Source organism: Calypte anna, chromosome 1 (assembly GCF_003957555.1).
Source record: "Calypte anna isolate BGI_N300 chromosome 1, bCalAnn1_v1.p, whole genome shotgun sequence".
Lineage (NCBI taxonomy): Eukaryota > Metazoa > Chordata > Aves > Apodiformes > Trochilidae > Calypte > Calypte anna.
The window spans coordinates 71,769,859-71,786,464 of NC_044244.1; the positions used below are offsets into that span (position 1 = coordinate 71,769,859).

At 40.7% G+C, this 16,606-nt stretch overlaps 1 protein-coding gene across 1 annotated transcript in view; it reads right to left on the reverse strand.

The window, feature by feature from the left end:
• Positions 1-3,883, reverse strand: part of CRYBG3 (crystallin beta-gamma domain containing 3) — a 92,396-nt gene extending 88,513 nt beyond the window's left edge. Inside the window, exon 1 of the mRNA XM_030457784.1 lies at positions 3,687-3,883. Within this exon, the coding sequence (XP_030313644.1) occupies positions 3,687-3,814 (128 nt within the window). The 5' untranslated portion in view covers positions 3,815-3,883. The remainder of the gene's footprint in view (positions 1-3,686) is intronic.
• Positions 3,884-16,606: the final 12,723 nt, after the last annotated feature.

The window sequence follows — 16,606 nt, forward strand, 5'->3', positions numbered from 1 at the left end:
GTTATCTGTAGCTATCTGTCCAACCAACCAAAAGCACTTTCAGGGAAAAGATAAACCTGAAATAAATCTGCTTGTGGATATACAGAATAACTAACACAATACCCATATTTTAAAGGAGATTTTGGTGGAAGCTCTGGGTTGAAGAAATCAGTGAAATGTGTCACACCTTCCTGGCAGCTTCTAACATGACCTGAAAGGTCATATTTATTTGCACCACAACAATTGTTCAGGCACAGAAGCTGCATAATTCTAAAAGAACCCACACCAGATTCACTTTACAGTGTTAAAAGCTGCACCTTCATCCAGATGGACTAAAACCCCACGTATTTTAAAAAATCAAATAAAATCAGACTTCTATTAGAATAGTGAAAATACAATGGGATTTTTTCACCCTGGGGACTTACACTGCTCCAGGACAAACACTGAGGTAACAAATAATCAATTACGTACTATTGAAAGTAGCAAATAGCTGAGCAGTGCATAATGATTGACTTCGATGGAAGTTAATGATAAAGACCTGGCATGAAAAGCACTGAGGCCCTCATTCAAAACAGACCCAACTCCGAAAAGGACTTGCAAGCAAGGACTCGGTGGGGGTATCTCCCATTCGTCTACATTTTATGTAAAAGCCAAGTAAGCCCATAATGCATGTGCTGTGCTTTTTGCCACCACGAAACTCGCAACTAATCTGCAAAGGTTATTTTTTCCACAAGCATGCAAGCCTCCAGCAATTCTCATGTTCATCAGAGCTACAAATTGCTGTAAGGGCAAGTTATTAACATAAGCTCTTTGTCAAATGAGATTCTCAGAAGAGTCTAAGACACTGATTAACAAACGGTGTAACCCCCCCTTCCTTCCTCCTATTTTAAACCAGGGCCACAGTACGTTTGGGGTTTTGTTTTTTTAAAGCTAAGTCTGAACATGGAGCCTGGAGCAAAAATGGCCAAGAGCTCTATATCCACCCCACAGATCTGAGGGGCAGCTGTGGGTTTGAGGAAAGGAGAACAGGAGGCTTCCAACCAGCCACTGTTGCCTCACTTGCAGGAACCAATAGAGAATGACTTTTGGACTCAAGCAGGCTCAATTCTGCACTTTTTTAAAATTTGAGGAAACGATCACAGTCTGCACAGACATTAAGCATGACGCATGTCTTCAGAGGTCAACACAGGTACACCTGGGGGTGTGTTTGATCCTATGTAACATACTGCTCCCTCTACTGCCCCCTTACATAGGTGTTCAGCTTTCTCAAAACCCAAAGCTAGGCAAAATATTTCCACTCAAAAGTTTATTTCGAATTGATCTAGTTCCAATATATACCATACTGATCATCTGAACAGGAAATTAACCACCCAGGCGTCTACATTTTTCACAACAAAAGATGTCTTCCCGAACTCGCCTCACGCACTCCACACCTGAACAATAAACACACAAAGCAGCCTCGATTCCCCCTCTCCACAGACACGCTTTGCTCAGCCATCCATTCTTCTACACGGCCGAGCTCACTAAATAAACATGACGAGCAAACCTGCTGCACTCATCCCAACCCAGTGCTGCTTAATGTATGTAATTACGCTAATCTGTGAAGAAGGCTACCAGTGGAAACCAAGTACAAGAACATCAACATTCCTGACTAACATGCCACACCGCAACCCAGTGCGATAAAAAAGGCTCCTTAACATACCAAGTTGGACTCCTCGGAGCAGAAGAGCTTTTTGCTTGCTTTTACTCCGGAGAGGAGTCACAGCTACCACTCTCCAGCTAACCATGATAGTTTAAGAACAAGGCCAAGAGGCCAAAGCCCTTTCCTATCCACACTGACCATCCCAGCTTCCTCATAAAGGAAAGGCTCTTAACTGCAGGAAATGAAACTGTGATTTAGGTAAAGATAACAGACTCTGGCCCAAAGTTAAGTGGAGCGGGTCTACCATGAGTGCTACCTACAGACAGGCTGTTTAGTTTCCAAACCATGGCACTAGCATCACTCTCCTCCTTGCCAAGGCAACCGCTATGCTTTTTTGTTTATCCCAAACCACTGCTGCAGGGAGCTGGTGAGGAGTCCGAGGAAACCTCTCCAATTGCCTCTTCAGGTCCTCAGCCACATCTAACCCTTCTCCTTCTCCCACATCTTAACTATCCCTGGTAAATATAATAGCCACACTACTCCTGCAACTGAAAGGCACTCTTGATTTGACAGCCTTGCTCCTGGTGGTTTTTTTGTTTGGGTTTTGGGGTTTTTTTGTTTTCCAGAAAACAAAAAGCAGTGCTTCACTGTCATAAAAAGGCCAGTGGATCCAGTTTTTCACTGAAAGAACTACTGCGATACCCACTATCTATCTGATAAAACAGTAGTTACTTATCTGCTGGTTTAAACACAAACCTATGCAGTATGACAAATGACTCAAAGATTAAAACCAACATGTTAAAAGCAGAAAGTAAATACTACAGCTGAGGATACAAGGCCCAGTCAGTTTGCACCTTTGCACCATAAAAATATCCTAATAATCGAGGGCCAATAATAAGGCTGCAATGAGAAACAGAAGGAAACTTTATCTGTACTTCTGTACTACATAAACAGAGCAGAACTCAGACACCAGGAAAAAAACCCAAATCAAAACAACACAACAACAAAAAAACCCAAAACCATAACAAAACAAAAAACAAACAAACAAACAAAAAAGTTAGAAAAGGAAGAGGAACAAATACAAAAGAAGTTTCCAAACTTTTTAATCTTGCAAAGTGTCTCTGCACACACACAAAAAATTATTAATAATCATGTTTCCATGCACCACAAACTTTGCATTGAGACTTAAACACATCAGTAATATTTATACTGCATTTACATCTGTTTTACACCACTCACGAAAAAAAACCTCTGTGAAAACAGAGGAGAAAAAAAAAACAAAACACAAACAAAAAAACCTCAAACACTTCACAGCCCCCTGCGCTCTGCTCTGCTTTCAGTTTCCAAGGAAGGGGCTGCAACCTGCGGAACGAGGGGGTGTGGCAGCCCCTCCGCCGACACCCACACCGCCCTCACCGGGGCAGAGCAGCACCAGAAGCCCCCGGGCCGGCCGGTCGGCCACAGCAAACGCGTTTCGCACCGGGCTCCGTCCTCCGACAGAGCTCGGCTGATCCCCGCCGGTCTGGGTGAAGCGGGACCCGAACGCTCAGGCCAACCCCAACCAAACCCCTTCACCTCCCACCATCCTTAAGCCCACAGTGGACCTGGCTCGCAACGTCCCTCGGTCCACTTAACACCACCACCACCAGCACCGAAAACACGGGCCGGGAGCTGTCAGGGGGCAGGCTGACACCCCTTCACACCCGGTTCCAAACTCCGTGGGACGAGACGCCTCCCCGGCTGGGGCCGCCGCTCTCCCGCCGCGGGGGCTGCACCTCACGGGAGCCGAACGCGGCCTCGCCAGGCCCGTGCCTGCCCCCTGTCCCGTGGAACCTGACCACCGGGGACGCAGCCCCGGGACGACCGGGTAGAGCCCCCCTCTCCGCCCCCGCGGTGAACACACCCAGCTCTTCTCCCTCCCTCGCCCGCTGGTGTCGCAACATCTGCCCGGCACTGTCCCGCTCCCTCCGCCCTCCGGCTCATGCCGTCCGCCGGCTCAGGGCAGGTGAGATGGAGCCAAAGAGGGCGGCGGGTGCCCGACCGAGCCGGTCCCGTCTACACATACCTGTGCGCGCCTGCCGGCCGACCCGGCGCCGCCGCCGCCCCCTCTCCCGGTGGGCTCCTGGAGAAGAAGCGGGACAAGGTGCTGTGCCAGGAGGGGCCTGCCCACCGCCGGCTGTCCCCGCTAGACATCGCCGCCGCCGCCGGGATGGGACGCTGATGGGACGTGAAGCACCGCCAGCTGCCGCCCAGCAGCTAGTCCCCGCGGCACCGGGAGGCGGCAGCGGCAATCGTCTCCCTCCGCCCCGGGGCGGAGCCGCCGCTCCCCCTCCGCCCGCCCCTTCTCGCCGGCGGGGAGGCCTCGGCTCGGGTCTGAGGGAGGTGGCGAAAGGCGTGAAGGAGGCAAAGCCGCGCCTAGGAGGCCGGCTCCTGCCTGGCATGGCTGCGGTTAGCAGTGGCACGGCGGGGAAGCTGTGGGAGGAGAAGGTGTTTTAGCACTATCCGCGCTCCAGCAGCTCCTTCCTTTCGGCGGGCAAACCAAGGCCTGGATCCGCCGCCTGCAAAGGCGCGGGGAGCAGCCGGGGTCGCGGGAAGGGAGCGATGGCAGCACAGAGGAAAAGAACCCGCGCATGCAGCCTCCAGACACCTCCTGAGGAGGGCGTTTCGTTTGTTTGTTTGGAGTTTTTTCGCTTTGCTTTGTTTTTGTGTGGGTTTTGTTTTTGTTTTTTTAGGTTAATGTGGCATCATTAGAGTGAACAAAGAGAAAAGATCAGAAGTTAAAATTAACTCCTAAGTAAAAGGGACAGACAGCCTCGACAATTCATACTCCTGCCCGAGTACAGACACAAACGCTGGCCTGCTGTTTTTTAACTTGTGCCAACTTGGAAATACTGCTTAGGTTTATCAATGAAAAAGGCAGTAACTGCCTTCAGATTATCCTGGGCCGGGCATCGGTTCTGGCAGCCACATAACATACGTGCCTGTTCTACCAGCACAGTGAAACATTTACGTCAAAGAAAGGTACAGAGCTGAGTGTGCTGCTCTGCTTCACCCCTCGCCTCCTTGGGTCACTCTGCGACACACTCAGGACATTCTTGCTGTGACTTGGGTTCTTCTGCCTTTTGAAAAGATTTGCTACTAGAACAGAGTTCTAGGGTTGGTGGGTTTTTCTGGTTTTGGTTTTTTTCATAACCCTAGTTTTTCACCCCTGGAGGCCTGCGAACACAGATGGCCTTGACATTGCAGCAACCTAGTGACAAATACTATCCTCATTTTATAGAGATGATGCACAAAACCTTAGTGATTCACTGAGTGTGAATTACTGGTAAAACAGTAACATTGATGCTAAGATTTTAAATTCAGAACCACACTTTCCTCTTTCTCATCCCAATGAGGATCTCTTCATTATGCCTGCCGACAACTCACACATTTTTATCATCTCCTTTTTGCATCATGCCGTCTCACAGAGTGGCTGAGGTTATAAGGGACTTTGGGAGGGTGGTCACAGGGTCCAGGCCCCCTACTCAAGCAGAGCTGCCTAGACCCAGTTGTCCAGGACCATGTCTAGATGGCTTCTGAATATCTCCAAGGGTGGGGACTCCGCCATCTCTCTGGACAACCTGTGCCAGTGCTTAACTCTTTTTGGTAAGATTTTCCTTCTAGTTGTTTACCTCAATTCACTCCCTCTATGCCCAAGAACTCTCTGCCCATATTCTTCACTACTGTGGCACTGTACCAGCCTGCTGTGGCTGCAGCTTGAGGTGGATGTGAAGCTGGTACTCTAGGCTTGTCTGCAGAGTAGCAGCTAAGAAACAGTCTGGAAATAAAAAATTGGCTACTTCTCTTTATACTTTCCACAGCCTCAGCTATGAGTAAAATCTTTAAAAGGCATACACAACTCCCCTTCATATTGCCCAGGTCTCATATAGCTTTGATGTGGATTTAAAAAACACAGACACAGATGGATATTGGACATATACTTAAAATTTTACCAGTCAGTCTGAATTGTGACTAGCTGGATGTTTCACAGATTACAAAAAGTAGCTTTCTCATGCTGTAATTAACATTCACAAACATTAATCAGGGGACCAGCTCTTAGTAAACAACAAGTTCTTGCCTAGTTCTCACTGTCCAGACAAGGAGCTGGCAATTCTCAGTGATACAGATGTCCCAAATCTAGCACTAAAAATATTAAATGTTTCATTTCAGAACAGTATAGAGAAACAAAAACAACAACAAACCAAGCACATTTTGCGAGTACATACACATAGTTGCCCATTCTCAGGGAAAAGGCAATTAGAGTTAAAAGTACAAAATGCAGAGGCTGCCCCTGTGGAACATCACAGAGGAGACACTCCCTCTGATATTAAAAATAAAAGCAATTAAGGCACCAAAACCAAATTAGAAGAGTGACAATTTATTGGCCTGCACAAACAGGCTGCAGGGAGGCTTAGGCTTTAATTCTTCCACACAGACATCTCACAGCTTCCCTACCTATTGCTTAAGTAAGGTCTAATCACTAAGCTTTAGCAAACCTGAATATAATAATTATACTTTATAAAGCATCGGGTATCTTCAAATGATTAAGCGTTAATTAATCCTCATAACCACCTCAGGATGTAGTTACATACAGTACGGTGAGTGGTTAGCTGCATCCAAAATCTCTCCACACTAGTGAGGTGCCCGGAGGGGCAGCATGAAGCATTACCAGGGATGTGCTTGTCCAAGCACAAAGACCCAACCTAATCAGAAATGCTAATCCCAAACAGTAACATGTTGTGCTCAAATCTGTTTCCCCTTTCTTCCCTGCATCTGAAAGCTGAAAGTACAGAAATGTACCACATGACAGTTCTATCAGAGGCATGTAAGTAATTTCCAACAAAAGTAGTAAAACCGTAAAAAATGTACATGGTTCAGGTTAGATAATCCCTTTCTTTCTTTGTACCCTGCAGTAACTGAGCACTACATGAAAAGAGTAAATAATTCTGACACATTTAAAATAATAAAATAGGAACTGCCAGCTGAGCTGTCAACAGAAACACAGTTTTAGCCATGTACACCTTCCACAAAGGGAGACAAGTTAGGCTTTTACCCAAAGATGCAGGATCAACCACATGGCAGGTGGCCTCGCATTCTAACACAGCTGTCAACATTAACAGCAGCACCAACACATGCAAGCCAAAACAGATGGGAGAAACAGGTTCCTTTCCTTTCCTCCTCAGATTAGAGTACTCACACATGGTCCATAAGAGGTAATATTGCATCGCCAAAGGCAGTGAGAAACTATTAAAACACAGTTGCAGAGGAAAACAGTGGCACAGAAGAGGAGAATGTTAAGCTGAGGTTCTCAATATATTTTTCTCATAGCTCATTGTGCCCAGTGCTCCAATTGGATCAGTATCTCAAATAAGAGAGGGGGGTGTATTGCTCCTATTGCTTATCCACTTATTTCCTACTGCAATTCAGATTACAATGGTTGTGCACAAGGGAAACCTCCCCCCTTCTCCTTACTGCTTTAGAGGAGCAGATGGTGAAATTTGAATTGTGCTTTCTGAATTCCTCCCTTTTATGGGTCTTTAAAATCTCGAGTCAAATCTTTTGTTTTGTTTGGATACCAAAAAGGGAAGCAAGTTTCTGTCCTACTAAGTTTATGCAGAGCCCTCCTCGAATACCCAGTTTTAGAACTTTTCTGATATACTAAAGTCATAATGAGAGAAGTGTAGTCTTAAAACCACCAACTTAAACATTTTTCCTGCAAACACATTTTAGCATAAATAAATTAAAAAAAACTTTTCTCAAACTGCTCCTATAAGTACTGTTCTTATGTTTTGAGGTACAGTCCTCCTAAACAAAAGCACAGTTCATTTTCTGTTTTGTAAGTCTAAAGCATTTATCTGTAAAAATATTTTATCTTGGTTACTTGTTAATATGCAATTCTATTTTCCATGCTCTTATAGAATATGTCTACAGGTAGATACGGCACAAATAGCAATAGTATTTTAATAAAGAGTGGTCTTTTTCTTTTTTCTTTCCAGTATATATTACGGCAAGGTTTCCAATTAGTAGCATGAAACCACAAATTAATACACACACATATGAGAGTGATCTCACATAATATTTCCTAACCAGTTTTTTGTCAGCGTTAGTTGTCCAGATGTTGAAAAAAAATACTGATTGTTTTAAAATCTCTATGCATATTTTAAGATGAAGGCAAACAGCAGAACCAAAGATGTAGGCCTTGGGTATGTTATTACACAGATTAACATATTCGTAAGGATTTCTAGGTTGCATTTTCTATCTAGCCATGACCTTCTGCTCTAAAGCATGCACTGTGCAGCTTCCAGCAATAGTAATCTTTTAAATGTGAACACACAGTTCATCCATTTGATTTACTGAAAATGGTCTAAACAAGCGCCATACGGTCAGCTGCTATTGTTCAAATGCCTACATGTCTGGAGAAGACAGCTGGAAATGACTCATGGTTTTAACTGCAGTTACCAAGAGCAGTAACTGTGTTCTTTCTTATTTTGGGTAAGATTTATACCCTGGGCCACCTATGGCTAGAGTTCAGTGTAGTAATTAAAATCTTAAAATCAGGTTTGCAGAAGGCCTCTTCTCTTCGTTTTCCACACTATAAATTGTGACATTTACATTTACCCAGTAGCAGAAGTGCTACAATGGAAAACTAATCGTAAAGAAAAAAAAAGAAATTACCAACACACCTACAGAACCTTTTAAAAATACTTTTGCTGCACCTGGGCATGGAGCAGAAAGCATTCAGAAGCCATATACTATACTGTTATGTCTGCACCCAGCTACTATAGATGAGGACCAAGGTCTTTTTCTGTTTGTTCCAAAAGAATCAATAACATTCAGCTGATTAGCACAGTTTATCTAGAAGGGTTTCAAGACATTTTTGATAGCACCTTGTTATCAACTGCACTTCTGTGAATAAAAAGCTGAAACTCACTTGTGCTCTTACCAATACTAATCATTGCAAAACACCCTACCCTAACTGGAACTCAAAAAAATCTGCATTTCATATACTGAGGTCTCTGTAAACTCATCTTCATCTGGGCTATGCTCCCTTGTAAGACAGTCTGTCTATTCACCCCCACCCATACCAGAAAAACGGTGGTTAAACAAAGTGCTTTAGTAAATCAATTTCATCCAACCTCTAACATATAATGCATGTATGGTGAAAGGCAGCACAAATAATTTAGCATCCAGAAAAACATAAGAGCTTTCAAAAACAGGTGTCTTACATGCAAATAAAGGAAACTGACAAAATACACAACCATCAACTGGTAGATTGTAATTCATTTAACATTCTTCCATCTAGAATGCCTTTTGAGTATCAGATTTATAGTTTAAAAATCACTTCAGACCTTGTTGTACAAATCTATACACTTTCAAGTAGCAAATCAAGTTACCAATATTCCAAGGGCTTACCTTGTTTCCATGCATGTACATAAAGTTTCCCATTGTGGTGCAAACCTTTGTGTTAAATTTAAGGCTCTGGACAGCAGACTTGCCTTTTTTAGTTGCCTTTCAAAGGGTTCTTAAAACTAATACATGGACCCAAAGGTCTCCTAGAACCACTAACTGCAACACACTGCCAGAGACTGACCAGTGCCACTCCTTTGGCTATCCTGCTGCATTTCACAACACAGAATATTTTTTAATCCACTAATCTGTGAGCCCTTTATAAAGCATTATTCAGTATTTTTAAAAAAAATATATATATATGTATATATATAAAATAAGTAAACCCTTAGCACATTTGTAGTGAGCACATGTATTAGTATATTCCAAAAGAAAGAATCATTAGTGTCTTGACAAATACAAGGCAAAATATTCTGTGTGTAAAAATGACTAGTACACAGCTTCCTAACAAGCAGAAGTCAAATAGATTTGAGCCAAACAGGATCGTAAAAGCTTTTGGCTGCTAACCCTGCAGAAACCCATCTGGTTTCATGGAACAACTTAACTTTCCTCTCCATTAATCTTCCAGAAAAAAAAAAAAAAAAAAAAAAAAAAGAGACCTTTTCTTATGTATGTAAATTGTATCCATAAGTTATTCCAAACAAGCAGAAAATACTTCAATCTTATTACAGAACAAACAGAAATACAGACTTTAATTATTGGCGTACAAGTTTCACATCACAGAACACAACATGCTTAGCATACAGAAAAAGGGCAAGAATGAAATTTTGAAGCTTACATTTGTAAGAATACAAGAGAATAATCACTCTATGACTAGCTAGCTGGATAACTAACAGCATAACCAACCCCCATTTTTTTTTTTTAAGTCCAACACAACAGAATCTTTAGTAGGAAAAAGAGGATTTCTCTTAATACTCAAAGAAAAAAAAATCTAAATAATCCATGTTTCCTCACTGAAGCATTCATTGTTATATAAGTCAGAGAAGAAAAGCTTTTTCAGTGAAATAAACACCATCATAAGGAAATGTGAAGCCAACAGGGATATAAGCCTGAAGCTCAGTCATTTTATCTGGTGTTGTTCTTCAGAAATATTTTCTTTATGTAACATACAGTGTAGTCCAATAAACTATGAGTAACAAGTCTAAAGGGGTTTCCCTACAATAGAAGATAGCATTTTATGAGATGTACTTCCTGTATCTCATAAATACTAGATGTACAGCAGTTTTTCCAAATTTTGCTCAGGGTGTGGTAAACTGCTAATTAAAAGAAGGGTTCTGTGAGAGGATGAGGGGCAATGGACTCAAGATGAAGCACAGGAAGTTCCACCTCAACATGAGAAAGAATTTCTATACTGTAAGGGTTACAGAGCCCTGGAACAGGCTCCCCAGAGAGGTGGTAAAGTCTCCTCTGGAGACTTTCAAGACCCATCTGGATGCATTTCTGAGTCACCTGTCCTACTTTTGGTCCTGGTTTGGCAGGTCCCTTCCAACCCCTGACATTCTGTGATTCTAAGATTCTGTGATTCTTCATGAAATCACTTCCCTGAATAAAGCTGTAAACTTTTCTTTATATGGAGATCTGATTGAAGTGCTCCTACTTAGCAGGATGCCAACATCAGCATCAGATTGCCATTCACTTAATGACCCAGGCACTGTTATAGCCTTGAAGTAATCATGTAGGTATTCTGCATCCTGCATACATCAAGGACGTATTTATTAAAGTGCATTACCTGATGACAGAACAGACATCCCAAGGAGAGTATGGCACTTACTATCCAGAAAAGTGTTTTTGTTTTTTTTAAAATCCAGTTTTGAACTATTGCATGGCATACCAGAGTAGCCAGAGAACTCAGTAATTTCAACAGTTATGAAATCGGTGAAAAGGAAATTTGGTACTCAAAAATATTCCTTCAACCTAAACTATTTGAATTGGGATATGTGTCTTAGTTTGCATAAACTGTAAAATATTACAACATGAAAATTCTGTCCATATGCTACTATTAATAAGTAAGCACTGAAGTGGGTATTCTGCAGTTATTTTCAAAGATAAAATTTATTGTTCCTAAAATGGTAACAATTAAAGAAATAGTAAGGCTCAAACCTTAACTGCAGTATGCAGCAATACTTTCTAACCACTAGATGGGTTAGTTTGTAGATCAGTTCAGCCTACTTTGAAACTGCTGCCAAAATGTTTTAGAGCATTAACCTGCTCCTAATCTAAACCTCCACACTTAAACCTCAAACAATTATGGTTCTAGGGATCTAATAACAGAGTAATACTTTCCGTTTGAAAAGTATCTTAAGAATGTAAAAGATTCCCTAACAAAACAAGAAAAACTTATTGCAAGAGAGAAGCATCACCTTTCCCATCAGAAAGAATACGGTTGAGAAAAAAACCTTCATTAATCCTTACTCATCTAAAGCAAGTATGTAACTATAGGTCAGCAAAATCATGTCACAGACAAAGATGGTGAATTGGGACCAAGCTGCTTTCATATAATCCATTGATAATTATAAAAAATACAAAAAAAAAATAGTATTATTAGAATTCAAAAGAACATACACTTTCTGGTTCATTAAATTGTTACTTAAATCAATTTTTTGACAATTTTTTCCTGTTCAGTTTTTGCTAGTGTTAGTTCATAAGAGTAAAATGTATCGAGATTTAAGTGCAGAGTGAGATTTTAAGCAAAAAAATCTCATTGCAAAATTTTTCTCTAGTAATACCTGTAAACCTGTGTGACCATTTAATACCAGTGGTTCCAGGAACTGCAATGATGTCTGACAGCTGATGACTCCCTTTACTCATGACTGCCTGGTTTTTACAACTCACATTATGGCATTTCCTCTAAACTGCAAGTGTTACCACTTAATCCCTGTCTAGTGGTTAGTTATAGCCTGCCTTCATTTGTACTACAAACTTGTGTTTTTGCTAGAACTTCGGGGAACCTGGTGTGTGGCGATGTTTTGCCAAGTTCTGCTATTCTTTGACACGTTTTTAACACCATGGGTTTAACACGTTGGGATTGTTTCCCTCTTAGATTTGTACAGGCATGACTGCACTGGTGTGTTAGTTCAGGTCATGAGTGTACTTTGAAGATCATTCCCACTAACAGTGCTTTTGTTTACATCACAAATGAGGCTAAGAGTACACAAACTGAATTCTTTTTTTCCATGAAACTACACTAGAAAGCTCAGAATGTACCCAATGTGATGCAAAAACTAAAAGGCACTCATTCTGGAGAGCCAGAAAGGAACCAGGCTGAAGGAAATTCAGAAACATCCTGACTGTCCTCAGCACCAACTCTCTTGCTGTACAAAGCAGTTTGATGGGGCTGCTCTCCTAACCAGGGAGCTTGTATTGCCAAGCATCCACTTCCATCATTTATCATGGTTACTTCACTGAGCCTCAAGAGGCTTTGGTTTCTTTAATATTCCTGACTCCAGCCCAAGCAAATTTCTTCCACACATCCCAATTTTCTTGATTTCTTTCATCTTTTCCTTACTGTCTTTTCTTTCCTTTACTGAGAACTGTTTGGCAACTCTTCAGCAAACTAAATTCAGTCCAGTAATGATCTTGCTAGGCCTACAATCTACTTACTGATCTCCAAAGACTAAATTGTTTTTAAAAAGACTGCTTAATATAAAGCTTCCAAGTTCACACTTCTTTTACTAAACAAGTTCGCCTGAACCTCAAAGGTGCCCCCTGAATCACAGAGGAATGAGATACATGCCCTTGTGCATTGGTGCCAGAGTAATAGGACTGTAATACAATTAAGTTCATCTTCTTACAAATTGTAAATGGTAAGATCATTTAATTTAATGGTAGACAAGAGACATTAAGAACACACCTTGCATTCTAAGAATTGATTTTGAAAAAAAGCATAGAGGGAGTGGGTTTCGTGCTATCATTAGAAGAGTGGAAAAGGTAAACACGGCTGTTTTGCGTGGTAAAATCCTGACATCCACTGAAAAACAACAGTATGTTATCACATATGCAGTGTACTTCTGAGAGCAAGAACTTCAGATGGCTGGTAATATTCAGCCAATTAACTAGCAATCCAACTGACTGAACACTGGTAAATTAGTTATAAAACACTGGTTCACATGGACACAGATGCTTTCATGATGTAACTTACTGTGACAGGAGCTACAGAGCCTCAGAAAAAACATGGTTAGGGAGTATTACTAAAAAACACTTGGCATTTGTTATGAGACAGCATTGTAAGTCCTGAATTCTGAATAGGTAGTACACATAATATTACTTTTGCACAGTGACAGTGGGTTTTATAATTTAAGCAGTCAAGTATGGCCTATGCAATATTAATAATATAAAAAGACCAGGGTGTATCAAGTTAACCTTTCAAAGCAAACTTTCCTACCTTTCTAAAGAGGAGAGCTAAATCCTTTTCTTAGTAGTCCCCCTTTTTTTTTCTTATTTTTTATTCCAATCTTCTGTCACCCTCTCATTATCTACTTTGTTTGTAAAAAACCAAAACTAAACCAAACCAACCAACCAAAAACCACAAAAGAAAAAACAAACAGGGAAGGGAGCTGCAAAGTTCCACTAGCAGAGAACTCGGCAAAAGTTAAAAGGAGCAGACCAGAAACCCCATGAGCAAGACTTGTAAGGATTTTTGTGAAACAGAAATTCAGCAAGCCAGAAAGAAGAAACGGATGACATAAGATTTCCCAAACAAGTAAAACTCAGAGAAAAAAAAAAAAAAAAAGGGGGAGGGGGGGGACGGGACACACACTACACCCAAACAGAATCTTTTTAGATTAAACTGTATTTCTTGGCATTTCTTTTTACTAACAAAGTGTTACTTCCTAGTTAGAGCATCAAGGACATGAGCTCCTTTCTGAAACATCAGGCTGCACAGCTGTTTTAAGGAAACACTGAAACCCAACATTGCTATTCCACATTTTATCTCATTAGAATGCTTTCCTGTAGACAACTAAACAGCACAGCTATGTCTAGCTTTTCACAGCCGCTTATCTTTCTTATTAATAAATAAAATACCTCAAGCATATTATAGTTAAAGGGCTGAGATTAAAAGAAGAGTCCATTACATTTACATCCTAACACTTAGAACTGCACCCACTTGACAGAAAATTACCCAGGAGTCTTCAGGCCCTGATGATTCTCAGCATACCTGCAAATAGCTGCAGGTTAAACACCAAGTTCCCATGGGCTCATGTCCTAGTAGCAGAGAGGCAAGACTAAAAAGAAGTGGATTCACATGTTTACCCAATAGCCCCCACTGCTAAAAAAAAAAAAAAGGAAAACAAAAAGAAGAACGTGTTTTAGCTGAGAATGCTATACTCTTAAAACACTACCAGGCATACTTTAAGGAATTTCATAAATACGTAGGAGGGCAGTGTGTTTAATGCACAGATCCAACAGCACATAAAACTGTGTGGGGTGTAAAAACCACATTCCTCGAGTCTCTTCCAGTCACTTGATTGTCTTTTAAGTTCCTGCTTAACGCACATACCCTTAGTAACATGGAAAAAAAAAAGGAAATATTCTGGAAGTCTCATTTAAACCTCCAAAGGAACTTGTCTGCTTTGTTCTTAAGCTGCAATGAACACATACATGCAAAGTGTCTTGGAGGATCCAGGCAGAATTAATTACTGCATTAACATCCTAAATGTAAAAGAACAGTGTTGAAGGCTGACAGCCACTAGGCCCTCAGAAGACAGCTCCAAATAAACCTTTTTCCAAAGATGCATGAAGCTTTTTTAGTGCAATGTATGATCCTTGTACCAAATTCAACAACAGAGCAACTCAAGGCTGTAGCAACCTATAGGTTAACAACATATGCCTGCACAACATGGGGGGGAAGAGCTGAAGATACAGACATCCCTCTGATAATTTTATGTTCCCAGAATGATCACAAATTTTCTAGAAGTGAGATACAAGTAATGGCTCAAGCAGTAATCGGAAAAAAAAAAATAATAAAAAAATCTAGTTTTTCACTAATGGAACTGTCCTCATTCCCACTCCTTTCCACTTGTGTCCCTCCAGCCCAGTGTCTTGGCAAGACAGAAAAGAAAGAGCTGCTGAAGAGGAAGAAGAAAAACAAAAACAAAACAAAAAACCAAGAAACAACCGCACACAAAAAACCCCACAAAACGAGGGGAACATTAGTTAACATAAATAATTAAAAAAACAAAAACAAAACAAAAACACCAAAACCCAACCACAAACAAAAAACCCACAAAACAAGGGGAACATTAGTTAACATAAATAATTAAAACTGTTTTTTTTCAAAAAGGGCTTACCAACCACATCAGAAAGCAAAAAGTAAAAAGACAATAGTGTACTCTCCTCAGATTTGTGGGTGGTAGAACCAAGCAGCTGGCTTAGAACAATTTGCCATGATAGTAATGGCAATTCATAAGATAAACATAGTATTTTGTGTAGTTCAACATAAACAAACAAAAATAACGAGAAAGCCATCAGGGTCCAGATTATTGAAGTCAGAAATGAAGATAGATCTTATGTAAGAACTTCAGTTTTCTTTGGTAAAGAAGATAACTAATGCCAACTTATTATTAAATGTTTAATTTAAATAAGCCAAACAAGCAAACAAAAAAATTACAAAATACTTATACTCAGCAAAAGATGTTCCCAACAAGTATTATTATTATTATTATTGTATTACTCAATGCAAAGTAAACCAGAAGATTAGCTTCCTCACAATTCAGTTAGCAAAACATTAGCAGAATTGTCTATGATTTTCTGTACTTTGTGTTTAATTTTTATAGATGTTTAGACTCGGAGCTGACAGAAGGCCAAAGGTGTAATAGAAAGACCTGAAAGATAAACACTTCCATGACAAACTGAACTGTCAGCATTATAACATCCTGTAAGACAGATTTTTTTACAGTAAGACCTAGTTCCCTCTAGCAAAGCAGGGGAGTTAATTTTAACTGTTTAATAATAACTGGAAGTACATGAAACTGCTCTACCATTTCAGGCAGGTCCCTATGCTTCCAACATCTTCTATTAAGTGAGCCCTAGCAGGCATGCTTACATAACATTTATGTATTTTATATGCTAATAAGGGGAAGAAGCTTTTGGAAGACCAAGGTATTACATCTCCCACAGGAACTGGATGGATCATCACTCAGTTAAATACAGTCTTCAGCATTCCCAGTGCCAGCTTGCTTGTTTCTTGGACAAGGGAGGAGGGATTAAAGGGAAAGAGATGGCATAAGAAAAATGAAGATCTTAGCACTGGCTTAATTTGTTACCTATGGTACATCTTTGAAGCCAGAAAGCTTATTATAAATTACTCTTGAAAGTAAAACTGTACTTATATACAACATAAGTATGACACATTTCATATTAATGCTGTAGTAAAGTAGTGAACTGTCCCTTAACTGTGTTTTCAAAATATAACATTTAACTATATGCTCCTTAAATATCTGGAAGAACAGTCTATTTTATTAGAAAGTGTACTAATATATACAATTAAAAAATAACTGTGGCAAAAGATACCACTTTATTACAGTATACAGTACTATTTCC